Genomic DNA, 20,251 nt, shown 5'->3' with positions numbered 1-20,251 from the left:
TTTGTCAGTCTTCATGGTCAAATCATTTGGTCTTTGGTCCAAAAATCTTTCATCCAAACTACCGTGTTGTTTTTCCCTGTAAGTAATATAAAATCAAATGTATGCATTTTTTTCATTATACTGTTGATTTTATAAATGAGAGAACACCTGTGGGTAGTTTCGAGAATGAATGTATTCTATTGTTGGATTCTTCCTTCCTTCCAGGTCACTACTTTTAGACATGTTTCTTTAACATTTTGAAATGTTAATTGCAATTTTCTTAAAAGTTGAAGAGGCATGATGCTGCCAAATTGTGCTAGATTGCTGCTTACATCAGTAAAAAAAGTCTGTCAGCCCAAAATAGAGATAATGTTCTTAGAAGAGTAGTCTGATGCCAATCAAGAAATATGACCTTGGCCCATAGCTGCAGGATCTGTGGTCAGAGGGCTTTGGGGGTTGATGAGTTTGCAGGCTCATTAGAGCTCATTACCCAGGCTGCAAGCACATTTCTGATGGGTTGTCAATGTGCTTGACACAGATTTCTTCTGCTACAGTTATTTGATGCGAAGAGTGGGCAGAACTCTCTTTGCAAACCCCCAACTCAAATAAGTGAGAAGTTTATCACAACACTTCTGATTGTCTTAATTCCATGTTTAAATCTGTACAGATTAAGTGGAAGGAATTTTTAGGGAGAAATTATGTGGGGGGACGTCTCCTGGCCTAGATACACGGGAAAGAGGTTTTTTCATATATTTAATATTATTGCTCCATCCAAATTGAAGAGACATTCATATATTTGGAAGCGCATATGAGTCCAGAAGAAACTGGTTCTTATTTCAAGCTGGAAAAATGAGAACTTAAATGATGATCAACCTTTCAATTAATACTTATTGAGCACCTACTATGTACCAGTTTCCATCATAAGTGTTGGGGATATACTAGACCACAAGATGGTGCCTTTTTCCTCTAGGAAATTTTCTTCTAATTCAATGTTTTTCAACCTTCACACTATTGACATTTGGTGCTAGGTAATTCCTGGTTGTGGGAGGCTGTCCTGTCCAGCACACTCTAGGATACAGAGCAGCCTTGCTGGCCTCTACCAACAAGATACCAGTACAACATCCCCAGTTTTGAAAAACCAGAACTGTCTCTAGACATTGCCAAATGTCCGCTGGGGGACAAAATTACCCCCAGTTAAGAACCATTATTCTAATGTGATGAGGACTTATAATAAATAAATGATGAGTATGATGATAAACCTGATGATGAAATCAAATAACGTAATGAATTTTGACATGTGTTGGTCAACTTTTCATCAAAGAAGGAATCAAAGAAGACTCTCCGAGGAAGTGGCATAGAGCAGAGACCCAAATGCAGATGTCAGTCATATATTCTCCTGCTTGCATTTTGTTGCCATTCCCTTCTAAGTCACCATACACTTTCTAAGCTGCCTTGCTTTTATCATTTTACACTGACTGCTGCCCGCTCCTCCTGTCCTGCTTCTGCTGTGCTTGACCTGCGGACTCTGCTCTAGCCATTATACACTCTGACATGCACTTTCACATGCTCATCTCCCAAAGCATTATCGTCCAACGCAAAGGTCTTTTCCTGATGACTCTGACATCACAAGAAGGAAATTAATCCTCAGGACAAGAAACTTAAAATTGTAAGACAACTGTTTCCAAAGTTCTTTGTCCTTCCGAGCATGAGTGGGTGTATTTTAGCTCCCTTGCTCCTCTCTGTCTCTCTCTGCCCTAATCCTGACCAGCCACCGTGTTCCCAGAGCTACTATCCCCTTAAAGGAACCTTCCTTTTATCTCTTCATTCTTGTGTTTACAACCCCAAGCCCCTGCCTCTAGTGCTTCCAAAAATACATTAAAAACTCCTCTTGCTTTATCATACAGAGAAGCATTTGTATTTTAAACCTCAACATCTCTTATCTGGATTAACACAGACACCTTCTCTCTCCCAAAAAAAAAAAAAAAAACCTTCTCAAAGAGGCTCCCCAAACAGAACAATTTCCCAATAATGAGAAAATAGCTTCAGTAATTTTATTTATTTATTTTTAAAACAGCAATTTTGCCTTTCTGCCCCATAACTATGGCAGTAATCATCCACTTGAATCCTCTGTAGTAAAAAGAAAAGAAAAAAATCACCTGAAAATTTAGAAGATTCAAAATGGACATTCTAATCCGGCCACATTCTTAAAGGAAATCTAAATCCCTTGCTAAACCTGGAAAGCAAAAATATATTTGCTAATAAGTAAAGTAAGGTATAGTAGAAGGTGTCTGACTTGGTAAGTTCTCTAACTTATGGGGTCTCATTTTGTTTTAGAGGTGAATGCTTTTGGGAGGGGTGCTTTTTAAAAAGTAAAGTTTATTTTTTAGAGCTCTTTTAGGTTCACAGCAAAATTGAGAGAAAGGTACAGAGATTTCCTATATGCTCCCTGCCCCCACACATGCAGTTTCTCTCTTTATCAGCATCTCCCCTCAGAATAGCTTGTTTACAATCAATGGGCCTACAGTGACACATCACTATCACCCAAAGTCCACAGTTTACAGGAAGGTTCACTCTTGATGATGTATGTTCCAAATGTCCAATTCCACGTACATATGGGTTTGAACAAATGTGTAATGACATGCATCCACCATCATAGCATCATAGAAACCATGTTCACTGCCCTAATAATCCTCTGTGCTCTGCTTGTTCATTGCTCCCTTCCCTCTAACCCCTGGTAAACACTCATCTTTACTGTTCCCATAGTTTTGCCTTGTCCATAATGTCATATAGTTAGAATCATACAGGACTTTTCAGATTGGCGTTTTTCACTTAGTAATATGCATTCAAGTTTCCTCCATGTCCTTTCATGGCTTGATAGCTCATTTATGCTTAGCGCTAAATAATATTCTAGACAACCCTGGGCAAAGCAGGGAGACCCTGTCTCTACAAAAACTTTTTTAAAGTAGACAGGTGTGATGGTGTGTACCTGTGATCCCAGCTACTCAGGAGGCTGAAGTCGGAGGATCCCTTGAGTCTGGTAGGTTGAGACTGCAGTGAGCCATGATTATGCCACTACACTCCAGTCCGGGTGACACAGAGCAAGACTCTGTCTCAAATAACATAAATAAATTAATAAATCAATAAGTATCCCATTGTCTGCATTTACCACAGTTTGTTCATCCATTAATCTACTGGCATCTTAGTTGCTTCCAAATTTTGGCAATTATGAATAAAGCTGTTGTGGACATCCATGTGCAGCTTTTTATGTGAACATAAGTTTTCAATTTATGTAGATAAATACCAAGGAATGCGATTGCTGGGTCATATGGTGAGAGTGTGTTTAGTTTTGTAAGAAACTGCTAAACTATTTTTCAAAGCGGCTATACCATTTTGGATTCCCACCAGCAATGAATGAGTGTTCCTGTTGCTGTACATCCTTGTCAGCATTTGGCATTGTCAGTGTTCTAGATTTTGGCCACTTTAATAGCTGTGTTGTGGTATCTCATTGCTGTTTTAATGGGCCTCATCTTTAAATTGGGAATAATACTTAAATCACAGAGTTGTTATAAGGATTACATGAAATAATGTGCAAAACACATAGCACAATGCATAGCGTTTTAAGAGGTACTTAATAGTTTCTTTGCCCTCCCTCTCTGTGGTTAAACCTTACAACTTATGAAAGCTTTCTCATTCAGCCCAGATTCTTTCCCCCGGATGTAGCATTACTGTTGTCATACATGTCTAGGTCTCTTAATACTGTTTAGTTATTGGAGGCTGTTACAAGTATAGTTAGGATTTAGGAATCCACATTCGTGGTTAAGGGAATGAGGCTGTCATTTAGACTCCATTCCTAACAGCACTTGAACAAAAATTAATTATAATAAGAATAATCAACATTATAGTAAATATAACCAGTTAATAAACAAGATAGTCATTTCCTTAAATATAAAATTTAGGCTCTTAGGCTGGGTGTGGTGATGAATGCTTATAATACCAGCACTGTGGGAGGTGAGATTGCTTGAGCAATCTCTGTCTCAAAAAGAAAAAAAAATAAATAATAATAATAATAATAATAAACAGAAGTTTAGGAAAACTGAACAACTCAGGTGAGATAATTTGTGCTTATACATACCTGGACTTTAAAGTGATTCCTTTTCATATAATTATCAACAGAGCAAGCAGGCAGATTCCTTGAGCCCGGGAGTTCGAGACCAGTCTGGGTAACATGGCAAAACCCTGTATCTACAAAACACACACACACACACAAATGAGCCAGGCATGGTGCCATGCTCCTGTAGTCCCAGATACTTGGGAGCCTGAGATAGATGGGTGGCTTGAGCCCAAGAGGCCAAAGCTGCAGTGAGCCAAGATTGCACCATTGCATTTCAGCCTGGGTGACAGAATAAGACCCTCTGTCTCAAAAAATAAAATAAAAATAAAATTTGGACTCTGAATCTTAAAACACCTATGTGACATTTTCTCTTGTTAACAGCAGTGACAGCAGTTGGAGTAGTTAGTTAACAAAGCTAAGTATTGTCTCTTTATGTTGGTAAGGGTACAGATCCTGGGGCCAGACTGTTGGCTGGGTTCAAATCCTAGCTTCACCACTTACTAGCTGAGTAACAGCAATTATTTAACTTCCCTGAGGCTCAGTTTTCTGTAAAAACATGAATAGTAATACCAACTACTATCTTAGTGTTAGCAGTTGTTACCATCATGTCTGAAAAAGATGGTGAAGGCCCGACATGTTACATACTCTCCCCACTTCTTGCCCCCGCAATGTCGTGCTCAGATGAAGATTGGTCTCAGATTGAAGACCAGTTTTATTATTTGAGTTCACAGGATGTGATAAAATAAAAGTCGCTTTAATAATGTTAACAGCTACCCTTGTTCAACGGGCACTGAATTGATAGTTTAAAACAAAAAGTAGTATCTTTTTTTCTGCTTGTGATTTAAAAATGCTTCTTTGTTAAAATGTAGCGATCCCCCTCCATGCAGATTGCTACTAGAAATTTGGCATACTGCCACCTTCTAGACTTTTATCCAAGTGTGAGCGTAGTCACAGGCACACACACATTTATTATAAAAAACTAAACAAACAAATGAAAATTAATTGAATTAGCCTATATATACCGTATTACAACCTGTTTTTTTGTTAAATTGAAAAAAATCCTAAACATATTCTGTGTTTAAGTAGAGCAATTAATTTTAATAAGTGTGTAGTATTCTGCTATTTGAATATAAAACAATTTAAACAGTATTTTATTAATGAGGAAATAGAGTTGCTTTGATTTCTTAATATTATAAACAATAATTAATGCTTACTCTGTTGATAATTATATGAACAAGGATTCACTTTAAAGTCCAGGTATGTATAAACACAAATTATCGCACCTGAGTTTTTCAGTTTTTCTAAACTTCTGTTTTTTATTATTATTATTGTTACTTTTCTTTTTGAGACAGAGTCTCACTCTGTCACCCAGGCTGGAGTACAGCGACACAATCTTGACTTACTACAACCTCTACCTCCGGGTTCAAGCAATTCTCGTGCCTCAGCCTCCCAAGTAGCTGAGACTACAGACACATGCCACCACGCTGGCTATATGTTTTGCATTTTAGTAGAGACGGGGTTTCACCATGTTGCCCAGGATGGTCTTGAACTCCTGGGCTCAAGTGACCTGCTGGTCTTGGCCTCCCAAAGTCCTGGGATTACAGGCATGAGCCACCGTGCCCGGCCTGAATGTTCTAAAGTGTTGTTGATGGTACAATGGTGAAGAATTGCAGCAGGGACACTGAGCTGAGTGTCACTCAGTTCGTAATTTGGGTTTTATAGTTATCATGTTCTTGGATGATCTACCTGATAATTCTAGAACATATGGAACCACATTTCATTGGAGGACAAAGGGTTTTTTTTTTTTTTGGTCAGTTCTGTCTTATTTTAAGTGAACACAGGAGCTATCAATCTTTACATTAATGAAATATCAACTTTGTCAATCATTTTAACCAATTAAGAAAAAGGGAAATTAAGTAAAGAAATAGAACAAAGATTACTGATGAATAATAATGTGGATGTCTGAATACGTGATATGTCTTCTTTCGTAAGAGCCATTTAAAAGATACATTTAGTGCTTCTCTGTTTCTGAGTGCTGTGGCCTAATGCTTTTGAACTATAATAGTTCAGCTAATTCTCCTTTGGAAAAGAAATTAAGTGACCAGCATGATGGGGACTTAGGATTCACATCAACTGCAGGAAAACAGTAAATGAAAACCACATACTTTCCTATCTTAATTAGGATGTGATCACCTCATAAAGATAATTATAGCATGTTCTTTCATCATTGTTTTTCAGATATAATAATGCACTCTTGTTTTACATTTAAAGATAAGCAGCTGACCTTTCTTTTCAGCTCCAGCAGCATCTTATTTTGCAGATAATCTGCCTCATTAATGAAAATCAGAAGCAGCTTGAAGTACTTCGTGCATAATTAATTATCTTGGCAAGAAGATTTATGAATGTAATTTTTCTCAATTGCTCCAATCAGGCATAAGTGAGACAAACAAATGTATTAAAACTAAGCTATTCATGGTCTCTATGTACAAGACAGTGTCAAGGACGTCTAGGAGAATTAAGACATGAGGGCAGACAATCTCTTTTTACTACCCAGATCACATATGAGTTATACATCTTTAGGGGCAGGAAGGATAATAGAATTCACATCAGAAGGTTTTGTGGTTTTATAATTTGAGTAAAATGTGTATCTAATCATGTAGTATATTCCTTGTCAATGAGCAATTTAAATGATATTAAAGATGACATATATGAGCATAGCGTCTGGGCACCAATCTTGTGTCTGGTGGACATCTGTAAAACTGTGCACCCATACAGGCATATGTGAGTGTATTCTCTTGTATATGATGCCACCTTCTAACTAGGATTTAGAACTTGAATGAATTGAACAGCTTAAATGCGTAATTTTGAAAGTCCTTCTCTGGAAGTTACTTACCTGAGCTTCTTATCTATTGCTTTGGAAATTTTGAAATGGGGATACTAAACCTATTACCAAGAGATTTTGTGAAAAATAAATGAGAAGGTGTGAGTGAAAATACTTTGAAACATTTACATCAGCAAAATATCAGTCCTGGTCCCATGATTATGACTACGCACAATGAGCCTCTTCAGTTGTATTCTTGAGTGTATCTTTCATATTCCAAGAGGTGGTATTCCTGGATAAACAGTGTTATTCCCAAAAGTGGAATTTGGGGGTTGATAGAATGTGAACAAGTGTTAAGTCCCATGATCCATCTTGTCAAATTACCCCCACAAAAGTTGTTTAAATTTGACTCCAACTAGTTGGAGTTGAGTACTAGTTCCCACCACATTGGTCAATGTTGAGCATTACCTTTTATTTTCATGTTTGCAAATCTGGTCTTGTTGTTTAACTTAGTATTTCCTAAATCTCTAGTGGTTGCATTAAAAATACATGCATTTGCATCTCTCAATAAATGTGAGCTGCTGCCTCAAAAAAAAAAAAAAAAAAAAAGTCCTTCTCTGAAGGCAGCTTTCATACATTGGCTGGCATAAGGCCAAAAAAAAGGGTTGCATTATTTTGGTGACACTGGTATCAAACCGTTGGGTCAGTAGCAGGTATACATGACTGTCCCACTGTCCATAGATGAAAATTTATCACAGAATTTCATTTTGGTATACAGTCTGTCTCTAGAATTCTCTCTAGGGCACGCCAACAGTAAATGCAAAGGATCTGATAGTATTTGTAGAAGGATCATGTAATTTTGACAGAAAAAAAAAAAAAAAACCTTTTCTAACTGGGATGTATGTGAATGACTATTGCTTCCAACGGCACTGCAGTTCAAAGGTTGAAACAGAGGGACTCTGGTGCAGATGGCATGGATGCCAATCCTAGCTTTTACATTTACTAGGTATGTGGTTTTGGGCCAGTTACTTGGCCTCTGTGCCTCAGTGTCCTTTTCTATAAAATGGGGATAATAACAGTATCTACCTATAGATTTATTGTAAAAATAAAAAATATTATACATTTTAAAATGCTTTGAGCACAGCTTGGCATATTGTAGGTGCTCAATACTTTTCAAATGTTCACCATATCACTACATACTTTGGTGGTCACTTTCTGAGCTTTACTGGATAATCACTAGCCTACAAAATCAGACACACTGGCCACATCCCACACCAATTCCATAAACCACTAGATAATCTTAACTTTCTAAAATGTTCTGATATGAACAGGGCATAAATGCCATTTCATGGCTTTATATCCAGTCTAGTTTACTCAAAAGGTCAGCTTTAGCTGGAAGATAGAGTTTAAAACCAATTTTCCACTTCTTAAGTTTCTCCACCCTTTAGCTATTCTTTAGGTCACTTATACTTATTATAGTTGATTACATTTTCATTAAATTAGGTCATTCCTGTATACTGTTCAATTGAACTGATGGCTTAACAACATTTTGGTTATTGAAGCCCTCAAGTCGGTTGGTAAGGGGGATGGGGACACACACTGTGACCACATTCACTCTCAGAAGTGATGTGTGTGTGCTCCCTGGGGAAGGCTCTGTGGTTGCTTCTAATCCTCATGCCCATTGTATGACAGAATTAGCTGTTGCTGCCTGAGATATCTGCTAAGCCCTTGGGCTGCCTGTGGGTCTCCTTTTACCTCTCTAAGCTCTTTTCCTTCCCTACCCCTGGTGCTTGTCCCTGGTGATCATTGGCTTCTCTTTTCTCCTGCCACCATCCCAAACTAGCCAGGAAGTAGAAATCATTTTCTCCTCTTCCCTCATTCTCACGATCCAATCCCAAAGACAACCCAAAAGGATGAACTAATTTTAATGAATATTGTAGGGAGACTCTTAAGCAAACAATAAATGGCATGCTTTAAAAAGATGAAGACATCTTTTAAAATTTACCAGTTATTTATTCTGTCTATATGACAGTTTCTGATTCATTGTTTTTCCCAACAACCAGAGGTTCAGGCCAAAACTTTGGTAGGAAATCCATTAAGCTGCCTGACCTAGGAAATGGGAAGGTAAAATGAAAATGTCAAACTTTGGTCCCACTCCTAAGTAGCTCTGCGCTGTCTGTCGGTCTGTCTCTCACTCTCTTTATCTCACACACACAGTGAATATAATTGGCTGAAGATCACTTAGGGTGGAACTTTAAGTTATATTGGGAAAACCATGCCTTCGATATCTTTGGCAGGGATACACATTGCCAAGACACTGGATGGGGCTGTTTCCTCTCCTGAAAAACAATTTCTTTCCACTGCTGGAGAAGTTATTTTCAATGAGTCAGAGGTAATGTTAGAAATAAAATTTAGGTCCAGAGACTTCTACTGTACTGATTTTGTCCATTGGACGAAATAACTTTCCATCCATTAAGTAGTTGGAAGTAAAGAGCCTACCTAAACACAAATAATTGTTGTGGGCAATGTTAAGAAGGGAAGTCCTTACTGCCTTTTTTTTAAATGAAATATAGATGTGAGAAGAGAAATTATATGCTAACACAAGTCAGAATAGTTAAATACATAAAATTATTATTCTAGACAGGAAAAAAGATTGTATGTAAAGCTGTTCATAAAGTAACAAGTTTTGCCTTAAAATAACATATTTTAGCTTTCCTACTGCCCCTCAACACAGAATACCGGGGTTTGATACTGGAATTTGTTGAGGAGATACAGATACCTTCCAGTTGATCTCAGTAATTCACAAAGGGCTCCCAAATTCTACAGAAGAAAATTGTGAGCATTGTCCTCCTGGAATCTCTAAGTCCAAATAATAACAGGCCAATAACTAGATCGGTCCCAGAATACATCTAGAAATGGAAACCCAATGCACGTTTTTGGCACTAATTGTTTTTTTCTGCCCTCCTGCCAAGTCTGCAGGTGCAAACATCAGCAACACAGCTTTAGCATCTCTTCTAATGTGCATTAGAATCACCTAGTGGACCAAATAGATATTTCAAATCTGGTTATTGCTAGTTAAGTCCAGAGCTCATTTGACTGTATTGTCTAATACAAAATACAACTGGTTCTCCTACTGTAAAAAAAGAAAAAAAAAAACCAAATCCCTATGGAAACATGCCTTCAAAATCAAAGCAGGCATTAGAACTGTCACCTGTGACCATCAACTACAATTGAAAGCATTCTCTGTATGTGTGTATTTTTGGTAATTGCAAGAGAGACTGTCAAAAAGTCTTGGGTTAAAGAAGATGAATAACTGATGCCTTTTTCCTTGATCAGTTTTTTGTCCTTAATAGAACCTGGTTATTCAGCAAGTTCTGCACGTGGAAAAGAAAATGAAAGTAATTTGATGAGATTTTCATCTCCCCTTAAGCATTTCTGTTAAGGTGGTTTGAATTGCTTATTGCTAGTTCACCTCCTCCAGCATATTTTAAATAAAAACAAAAAAGATCTGATTTCAGATTGTGGAACAAATTGCAGAAAAATAAGCTGCAGTGGTTTATGACATTCTGATGCATTGCTTTGGGCTGCAGCAGAAGTTCACCTTCTTGACGCCTCCGTTGTTTATCCTTGACCATCAGAGAGCATTTTCTATTGCTTGCATGCTCCATCTTTCAGTCCTGTCTTTGGCACATGTCATTTGGGAAGTGAAATTCTCAGCCTGCTCTTGCTGTCACCACTGCCCACAGCTGGCATCTTGCTCTCAGGGACTCTCTCTGACAGGCCTGACCCACACATTCATTCTCCTCTCTAATGAACTATTTTCACTAAGCCCCTGATTATATACAGGACCTAATTCGGTGTTAAAATTGGGTTCTATAACCATAGCTTTGCATTTTGGTTTTTATTTTAAGAATGTTCATAAATATAGCCTAATGAGATATATATAGGCCACTTCTCTTCTCCAGAATCCTTTATTTCTGCAGATGTATATAATAAGCAGGAAAAATATTGCATAGTATGAATTCTGACACTGGCATTTCTGTCCCTACCTACAAGAATTTCCTCCTATTGGTTGTTTGAAATTAGGCAAGTTATTGAACTGTCTATTGAACTGTTACCTCATCTATTGAAAAGACAAATATCTTTATCACAGGAGGGGTGCAAAGATTAGTTGAAGTTATGTTGTAACCTACCTAAATTAGTACCTAATGCTTCTCTTGGAAGGAAGGCTGGTTCACTTCTTTTACTTTCTTCATTCTTATTTACCAGCAGGAGTCCAAAGTGGGACTTCCAACAAGACAAAAATTAAAAATATTAAAAAAAAGGAGTCCTTCTTTGCTTCCCTCTCTTCCAAACTTCCCACTGTTTTTGGTACATCCCTGTATCAACTTTCCCCATGCATCTTCAGTGATGAACAACACAAGCAAAGAAATGCATGTCTCACCTAATCAAAGAAAAAAATGTGGGGAGGAGCCCCTTTGTTACTTCTGCTTTCCCAAAAGCTATTATCCTTTACTCAGCCAATGAATGTAGCCAATGTCTTAGTCCATTTTGCATTGCTACAAAGGAATACCTGAAACTGGGTAATTTATGAAGATGAAAGGGTTATTTGGCCCATGATTCTGCTGGCTGAAAGACTGGGCACCTGTTGAAAGTTCAGGCTGCTTCCACCCATGGCAGAAGGTGAAGGGGAGTTTCCAAATGCAGAGATCACATGGCAAGGAGGAAGCAAGAGAACACATGGAGGCACCAGGCTCTTTTTAACAACCAGGTCTGCTGGGAAGTAATAAAGGGAGAACTCTCCCACAGCCCCCACCAAGGAAGGGCATCAATCTATTCATGAGGGGTCCACTCCTATGATCCAAATACCTTCCATTAGATCCCATCTCCAACACTGGGAATCAAATTTCAACATGGGGTTTAGAGGGGACAAACATCAAAACTGTAGCAGCCAACATCCGCACTTAGATGTTCATAAATGCTACCAACTGATATCTCACACCGCTCTTCTCCTGACTCCACTTTTTACATATCCCTAATTAAAGCTCAGTCTTTAAGTCTACATTTAACAAATATAGTCCAAATATATTTTAATTGAAGAACCATCCAATAGTAATAGAATGCAACCTACTGATATGATTTTAAATTTTCTAGTAGCCACATTTTAAAAGTAAAAAGAAATTAAAAAGCAAAAAGCCACACAAAAAGGGTGAAAACCAATAATATTTTTAAATTAACCCAACATATACAAAATGTTATTTCAATAGGTAATCAATAGTAACATTTTTTTTTTTTTATTGAGACAGGGTCTCACTCCTATTGCCCAGGCTGGAGTGCAGTGGCATGATCTTGGCTCACTGCAGCCTCAACTTTGCAGGTTCAGGTGATCTTCCTTCCTTAGCCTCTCTGAGTAGCTGTGACTACAGGTGTGTGCCACCACACCAAGCTAATTTTTTTGTATTTTTTTAGTAGACTGGGTTTTGCCATGTTGCCCAGGCTGGTCTCAAACTCTTGTGCTCAAGTGGTCCGCCTGCCTCAGCTTCCCAAACTGCTCGGTTTACAGGCATGAACCACCATACTCATACTCATACTGTTATTCTTAATGAGATATTTTCATTATACTTTATGCTAAGTCTGTGAAATCTGCTGTGTGCTTTATACATGGAGCATGTCTCAATTAGGACTAGTCACTTTCCAAGTACTAGATAGCTATGTTGATTAGTGACTACTGTATTGGACAGTGCAGGTTTTCCTGCCACCCCACTTTAACTTTGAAGGAAGCTCTTTGTTTTCACTGGACATTCCTGATTGCTTCCTCTCTGCATCTTTGCTGACTTTCCTTTTTCTCCATCTCTTGTCATTCTGTGATAGATGCCACCCCATCACTACACACACACCACTACAAAGATCTGCCTCACTCTTCTGCTGAGTTCTATCTCCTCTGGGCATCAAGTACCTAGAATGCCCTATCAAATTAATGGGATGACCATGAACACATTGCTCAGATGAAACTGAAAGATAGAAACTGGGAAGAAAGGAAAAATATTCTAATTTACCCCTTTAATCCATCATTGCTCAGAACCAATTTCCAGTGCACACTTTGAATACTTTTTGTTTTGCTTCCATTGCACATCTCCTCAGCTTATGGCTCATGTTTTCATAGTTTTGCAGGGACCATGTTCTACATAAATGTCCTGGTGCATCATTTACTGTACTTATCACTCAGGCTTCTGGACAGCAGCTGACATAATTTAAAACCTTATAAAAAGTGCACTTAGAATATCTATGCAGCTGTCTGAAGTAGCTACTCGCCAGGCACAATGACTGATTTACTGGGTGGCAGAATATTATGATTGACATGCTCCTGGTTATTTAGGGTGTCCTATCTTGTGATCAGAAGGACTCTGAGAGCCTATTTTGTGTGCATCTCACAGCATACATGGTAAGTCTGATCTAAGAGTCTGCTCCTGTGTGTGAATACCTCATAATGAGATGTAACACCCTCATGATGATCGACTGACTTCTGAGTGTTATGCCAACTTGTTTTTATGTTTCTTTCCAGGGTGCATCTGGTAGTAACAATTTGTAGATCTAGAGAGTCAGCATGATTTAACAGGCAGGAATGTGAACAAGACATGCTGAACATTATCGTAGTTCTTTACATTCTCTTAAAGAGAATAGTATTGTCTCACAGGAATAGTATCTTTTTGGGAGTTGAAATAGTATGTGCCAAATCCAGAAGATGAGGTCAGTAGATACGGTTTAAAAATCAAAACAACTCACTCTTTCCCAGCTTTCATCACTGCTGGCATGTGTTAGATGACAAGTCTTTGACTCACAAAGTTTAATAAGATTATCTGAGGGTTCAGGCTTCTCACCTGTTTTTAGAGATTAGAGAACACCTGTTTGTACCCATTTTTCATCCACTCTGATTCTATATTAACTGTCCCTATTAAAGCATTCTTGAGATGTCAAGTCCCTCCCACTTTAGCTAAGAATAAATAAAACTCACTTTCATTTAATAAAATAAACGATCTCTGGAAGTTAGTTGTATCGTGATCCACTTTACTTTGAGGAAACCCTTAAATCATTGATCTAGTTGTGTTTTTATAGGGGCTTACTGCATTTTTGGGAGAAAATTATTTTGTTTTACACAATAAAATAATAAATTTTATAGCTGTTGATAAAATACTCTGTGTGTGTTTTCATAGGCACATTGTACATATCATCTAGCTCTAATCGGATACCAGAAAAACAGACTGTCTTCAAATAATTGTAAATACATAAGCACAATACTTGTATATCTTGGGGACTAACTAGATAATGTGTGTATTGTGCATAGATTACCAAATATTCAGAAGAAAATGAGATATATGTCACATGAAAACTGCTACAAGGTCACCAGTATTCTTTTCTTTGCACTAATGATGGACTAAAATGGTGGTTAACAAAGACATTTCCAATTAGCAGAAAGCTAGAGAAATGCTTCCATCCTGTATTTTAACTGCCTATCCCATGCTGAGAAATACTAAGATTTGGTGTAGACCTTTTGATCACATAGTCAACTTTGCAATATCAGCCCTATAAATGGTGTGTCCTATTCTAGGTAAGCCGTTAACTCTGACGTGTGTGTGTGTGTGTGTGTGTGTGTGTGTGTGTGTGTGTGTGTGATGTGCATTTATTGTGTGGAACTTCCAAACTAATCTAGAGTTCTCCTTGGCCACCTGTTTCACACATTTCTCCATGTTACAGGATTTCAGAGAAATCCTGAGACTGCAACAGGCAAGACAACCTAGGCTGGGGAAAGACATAGTATCAGACTTGGGATTTATATGCCCATTGTTTTGAATGGGCTGCCAGTGTTCATTTTTCAGATTTGAAGTCATTTCCCCTGATGGCAGGGCTGTAAGATTTGAAATGACTCAAGCATGGCAGCAGGGCACAATGGAAAGAGCATGGACTTTGAAATCCTGCAGACTGGAGGACAAACTCTGCTACTTACTATGTGGCTGTGGATAAGCTGCTTAACCTCTTCAAAACTCAGTCACTGCATCTCTAAAATGATGATATCATGACTGTTATAAAGTTGTTGAGAGAAATAGAGATGATGCCCAAAAAGCAACTAGCAAACTGTGTAGCTGGTAGTAGTCTCTTAAGAATCAGTCATTATGATATGATCATAAGGATAATGCTATACAGGATTCGAGAGTAAAAAATCTAAGTCTCCTTTAATTGGGATAAGGAATCTGTATCCAGGGCCCCCATGACAAGTGTTGGCATCATTTAAAAAGGTACGGATTATTTCAAGTCCTTTGCTATTTGTGGTTTCAGCACTGTATATGGCATGTATGATAAATCAAGTCAATGTAAATGTGAGTCATGCCCTTACCACTTATAATGTCAATGGATTTTAATAACCTCTCTATTTTCTGGATATAGATTTCCAGCACTTGTAGCAAACTAAATATTTCTGCATAGTCTATTTTATGGCAGAAAATATAATTCTACCTATACTGTTTAATATTTTCGTATGGGTTTATATAACTATACTTAGATTCATATTCATTTCCAGGAAAGAAGATATATTTTAAACGAATTCATGATTTTTGGACTGCTTGGGAATGTATTTTGATTCTTTGTTAGGAGATTTTGATCTTATTCATGCCATGTAATCTACTGAACTGATTAGTCATTTTCATACTTTTCTGGGATTTTTTTTCTTTTATGCATGTAGAGGTTGAATGAAGAAAAAATTCTAAACTTGTTCATATTTTTTTAATACATGAGATAGTTTATATAAAGAGAAATTAAAGTAGCTTAACCTTTGAAAGGTTGAGGGACTATTTCTGAATTTTTACTCACTTATTCTGATTATTTAAATTTTGATCTTTCTTTGTTGCTTTTTACCTAGGTTACTTGTTGGTTTCAGAAAACGATAAGAGATTTACAGGAACAAAGTCTAGGTTCATCACTTTCAGACAATGAGGATCTAATTCGTAAGCACGAGGAACTGATAATAAAAGCAAAGGTAAGAGATATATTAGACACTTTAAAAATAATTGAAAAATGCATTAACCTTTCTTGAATATGCTTCTGTGGGTAATTTAGAGGAGAACTGAGAAGTCTCTTTGATTAATCTACTATTCATGTAAAAAAAAAATCCCAATAACATTAGCAATACCGCTGTGCATTGACAGGGCTTCCAGAATAATGATAAACAAATTAACAGCTTCTACAACAATAACTATATTGTTCTGAATAGTTACTATATGCCAGGCACTATACTATGTATATGAAATCCATTGTCTAAATTATCATAAAACCCCTAAGGGAGAGGTATTATTTCCCCCATTTTATGCATCAAAACAAATAAAACACAGAGGCTTGGAAATGCAAAGTCGCTTGACCAATATAATATATCTTGTCAGTGGCAGATTTAAAATTCAGTTCTAGGTTTTGTCTAATACAGAGGCCCAAGCTCTTAAACATTATACTTTTTTAGCTTTCTAAAATTTTTTTCTACACTGAGATATCATTACTATGAGTCATCACTTTTATGACTTCCAGATATAATTTGATTGCTGTTCCCATTTACATGTCTTTTGCTCCTTAACTTGCTTCAGATTTCTCAGTTTTGCAACAAGTAATGGTTACCAGCCCGGCAGCCACTTGTAGGTATATAGAATGCATTAAAATGCAACATGAAGTGCTGAAAGCAAGATGAGTAAAGCACCTGTGTTGTGGTTGACCTTCTCTCCATTGTGTCTTGTTATTTGAAAATCAATGCATTTATACATCTGGGGGTCTATAAATACTTTCCAAAATTCTTTACAGAGGCTCCATATTGATCTGCAAGAAAACAGAAGTCCATCATAGTAGATGGAATGAGAACAGTGAATAATCACTATCAACGCTTAGAGAACTTTGTATTATTAATATTTTAGATGATTGATAGTTGTAGGTAGAGCTAAGTCATAAAGCTCTAGAAAACAATGGGCCAACACTACTAGACAATAGCTAAATACAGGCTAGACAAGTCAAATATTCACATATCTGGGAGGATAGGAGTCGGCAAGATGAGGACGGAGGCAGTAGATTGCATTTATTTAGACTTAAATCTTTTCATGGGGATCATGACACATTTGTTTCAGTTTCTTGCTTCTGTTTGAACACTCCAGTGTCTTCTAGGCATTCAAAGTGTTTGGTTTGAATATTTGACTGATTGATAAAAGGTGCACTTACAGAAGACTGACTAATAATGACTGATTATTTTTTAAGTTCTTAAAATTTTTCAGCATTTGGTTTATCTGTTTAGGACGTTAATTATTTTCATTGAATTATATGGCAATTGATTCTGTTTGTATCACTCAAGTTTTATCAGTGAAAGTTCTATCGAAAGCCCCAAATGCTAAGCACAAGAGATTACCAGAATTGCATAGGATGCTGCTTCCTTTAATACAAAAAAAAAAGCAGTATATAGTGTACACATAATTTATACATCCCTTGGGGTTATATTCATGATAAATGTGGAGTTATGGTTTCCTCTAGCCTGAAGACAGTCTGGAGTAGAATATTTGTTAATGTTTGACCTTAGTAGGCCACAGTTTTTCTCATAGTTTATAGCTGTATTTCCACCTCTGATGTGCATAAACAAAAAAGCATATAGATATTATTTCCATCAATATTATTAAGTTGCAGGTATAAGGGATGTAAAAAATAATTTTTAAAAGACTATTTTTAGAGCAGTTTTAAGTTCACAGCAAAATTAAGGGGAAGGTGTAGAATTTCCCATATACACCCTGCCCCCACACATTCATAATCTCCCCCATTATCAACATCCTCACCAGAGTGGTGCATTAAATGGACCTACATTGACACATCATTATTACCCAAAGTTCATAGCTTATATTAGGGTTCACTCTTGGTTTTGTACAGTCCATGGGTTTGGACAAATGTGTGATGACATGTATTGAATGATTGAACATCATTGAATTATACAGATTATTCTTGCTACCCTAAAACTCCTCTGTGCTCTGCCTGTTCATTCTTTTCCACACCCGCAACTCCTGACAACCACTGATCTTTTTACTCTCTTCATAGTTTTGCCTTTTCCAGAATGTCATGTAGTTAGAATTGTACAGTATGTAGGCTTTCAGATTGACGTTTTTCACTTAGTAATATGTATTTAAGTTTCCTTTATATCTTTTCATGACTTGATAGTTCATTCCTGTTTAGAAATAAATAATATTCTAGATAAGCCTCATGACATAGGGAGACTCCATCTCTACAAAATATTTAGCCAGGTGTGGTGGTGCATGCCTGTGGTCCCAGCTACTCAGGAGGCTGAGGTGGGGGGATTGTTTGAGCCTGGGAGGTTCCATACAAGTATATCCACTTCCTTTAGGGTCCTGAACTACTCTGCATCTTGGGCAGAAGCTGAGTACTGCCCCATGTACCCAAGTAGTTTTCAAGGCAAACTGTTTTTGAAAAGTGAGGCAGAGAAACCTATTTCTCTACAGCATTCCTGAGAATAAATTTATTTTCCTTTTTATTTATTTATTTATTTTTTGAGATGGGGGTCTCACTCTGTCACTCAGGCTGGAGCACAGTGGTACAATCATAGCTCACCACAGCCTCGACATCCTGGGTTCAAGCGATCTTCCCAACTCAGCCTCCCGAGCACCTGGGACTGCAGCTGCACACCACCACACCTGGCTAATTTTTTTTTTTTTGTAGAGATGGGGTCTTGCTATGTTTCTCAGGCTGGTCATGAACTCCTGGCCTCAAGTGATCCTCCCACCTCAGCCCTCTAAAGTGCTGGGATTACAGGCATGAACCATCATACCTGGCAAATTTATTTTCTAAAAAAAAAAAAAAAGTATTAGTTTATTTATTGGGATTTCTTCTTTTTATTTATTTCTGTGAAGTATTCTTTCCAATGTAAGATTTTCCTTCCGAACTATGGGTTGGGCTATAGAGCCATCAATCTTAATCCACCTTTAATTACAAATTACAAAAATGTGGACTAATTATTTAGACTGATTCAGTCAAATGAAAATGAATGCTCAAATATAACTTGTAGGTACAAAAAGGTTCTAAAGATATTTGCCATGAATTTCAGACACTAGAGAATTCACTGGCAAGATAACTGGTTATTAAGACTTCAGGAGTCTCCGAATCATATGGGTTGAGAGAGACCACCATCAGTCTGTTTGTACAAGGGGGAGTAGTGCTCTATTCTGGGGTGATCCAGGACAGCTTTCTGGAATGATGGGGCTTGAACAGATGGATAGAATATGAGTTGTTGGTTAGGAGGGGGTGGTCAAACCAGAATATGGCAGAATAAGGCAAACAGCAATCAAACCAGGCTGTCTATGATGAGAGTTAAAGTCCTCGTAACGTGTAAGCCAGAGAAGAGAGGCTAAGGAGAGTTGTCCTAGAGGCAATAGACATCCACAGCCATTCTGTAGGAAAGAAATAATAATTCATGGTCATGACAGCAAAGTAGACTTCCACAGGTTGGGAAATAGAAGAGATTCCTGAAGCAATCAGAGGTAGGCCTAGATGACCTCAAAACTTTCTTTAATTTTCAAATCCTGTAAATGAGATAGGATGCACATTTCAATATCAGTTATGCTTGTTATATTGAAAGCAAGATGAGTGTAAAAAACACCTTTCCAGAGCTGGTTGAAAGGAATAAGTCTGGCTGGGGGAAGTAGCAGTATTTTTTTTAAAGTAGACAGTGTCTTACCTTGGTATTCCCAGCACATAGGACAGTCCCTGATATGAAAAGGACATTTGATTGATGTCTGTGTAGTAAGTCTTTTACGTTGTGAAGAAGAAACATCCTTTTAGTTTTTCTTTGTGATTCCCTGGTGACTTTAGATAATCACTTAGCCTTCTTTTATCTATCTATCCACCTATTATCTTTAAAACCATTTTTGTAACCCTCAGAGTAGAGTTACACTTCCCTTTTGGTTTACCTTATTGTCTTCGCCTTTATTCTCTGTCTCCCTCACATTCTCATTCTCACAGGCACCTACTCTAATGGGCTCAACTTTTGTCTTTAGACATAGTCCTATTTCTAAAATAGAGAGTTACATGTTTTAATTTTCATAAATAGTATGAAGCCATAGATCTCATATTGTTTTTTGCCATAACACTCTTTGCATCTAGTTTATACAGTTCTTTGTGTTCTTCAGTACGCTAATTTCTAGTCGCAATGTAAATTTGGAAAGTTGTATTACATACATGATGTTCTACTTATATCCTTCTTAACTTGTCACTGCCTCCCCCTATTTCTTTATTCCTTCCTAATCTCTGATCTTATAGCGCACTCA

At 37.4% G+C, this 20,251-nt stretch overlaps 1 protein-coding gene and 1 long non-coding RNA gene across 12 annotated transcripts in view; one reads left to right on the top strand and one right to left on the bottom strand.

The window, feature by feature from the left end:
* The window catches only part of CCDC141 (coiled-coil domain containing 141), a 247,151-nt gene that overhangs the window by 84,234 nt on the left and 142,666 nt on the right, over positions 1–20,251 (top strand). For all 11 annotated transcript variants that reach the window (XM_077957279.1, XM_077957276.1, XM_028830891.2 and 8 more), the window contains one exon: positions 15,823–15,939. In XM_077957279.1, the coding sequence (XP_077813405.1) occupies positions 15,823–15,939 (117 nt within the window). The remainder of the gene's footprint in view (positions 1–15,822; positions 15,940–20,251) is intronic.
* The window catches only part of LOC114671364 (uncharacterized), a 101,018-nt gene that overhangs the window by 44,422 nt on the left and 36,345 nt on the right, over positions 1–20,251 (bottom strand). The window lies entirely within an intron of this gene.

Source organism: Macaca mulatta, chromosome 12, assembly GCF_049350105.2.
Source record: "Macaca mulatta isolate MMU2019108-1 chromosome 12, T2T-MMU8v2.0, whole genome shotgun sequence".
NCBI lineage: Eukaryota > Metazoa > Chordata > Mammalia > Primates > Cercopithecidae > Macaca > Macaca mulatta.
Note: the sequence above shows the minus strand (reverse complement) of the source record. Positions and strands in the feature narration are given on the sequence as shown.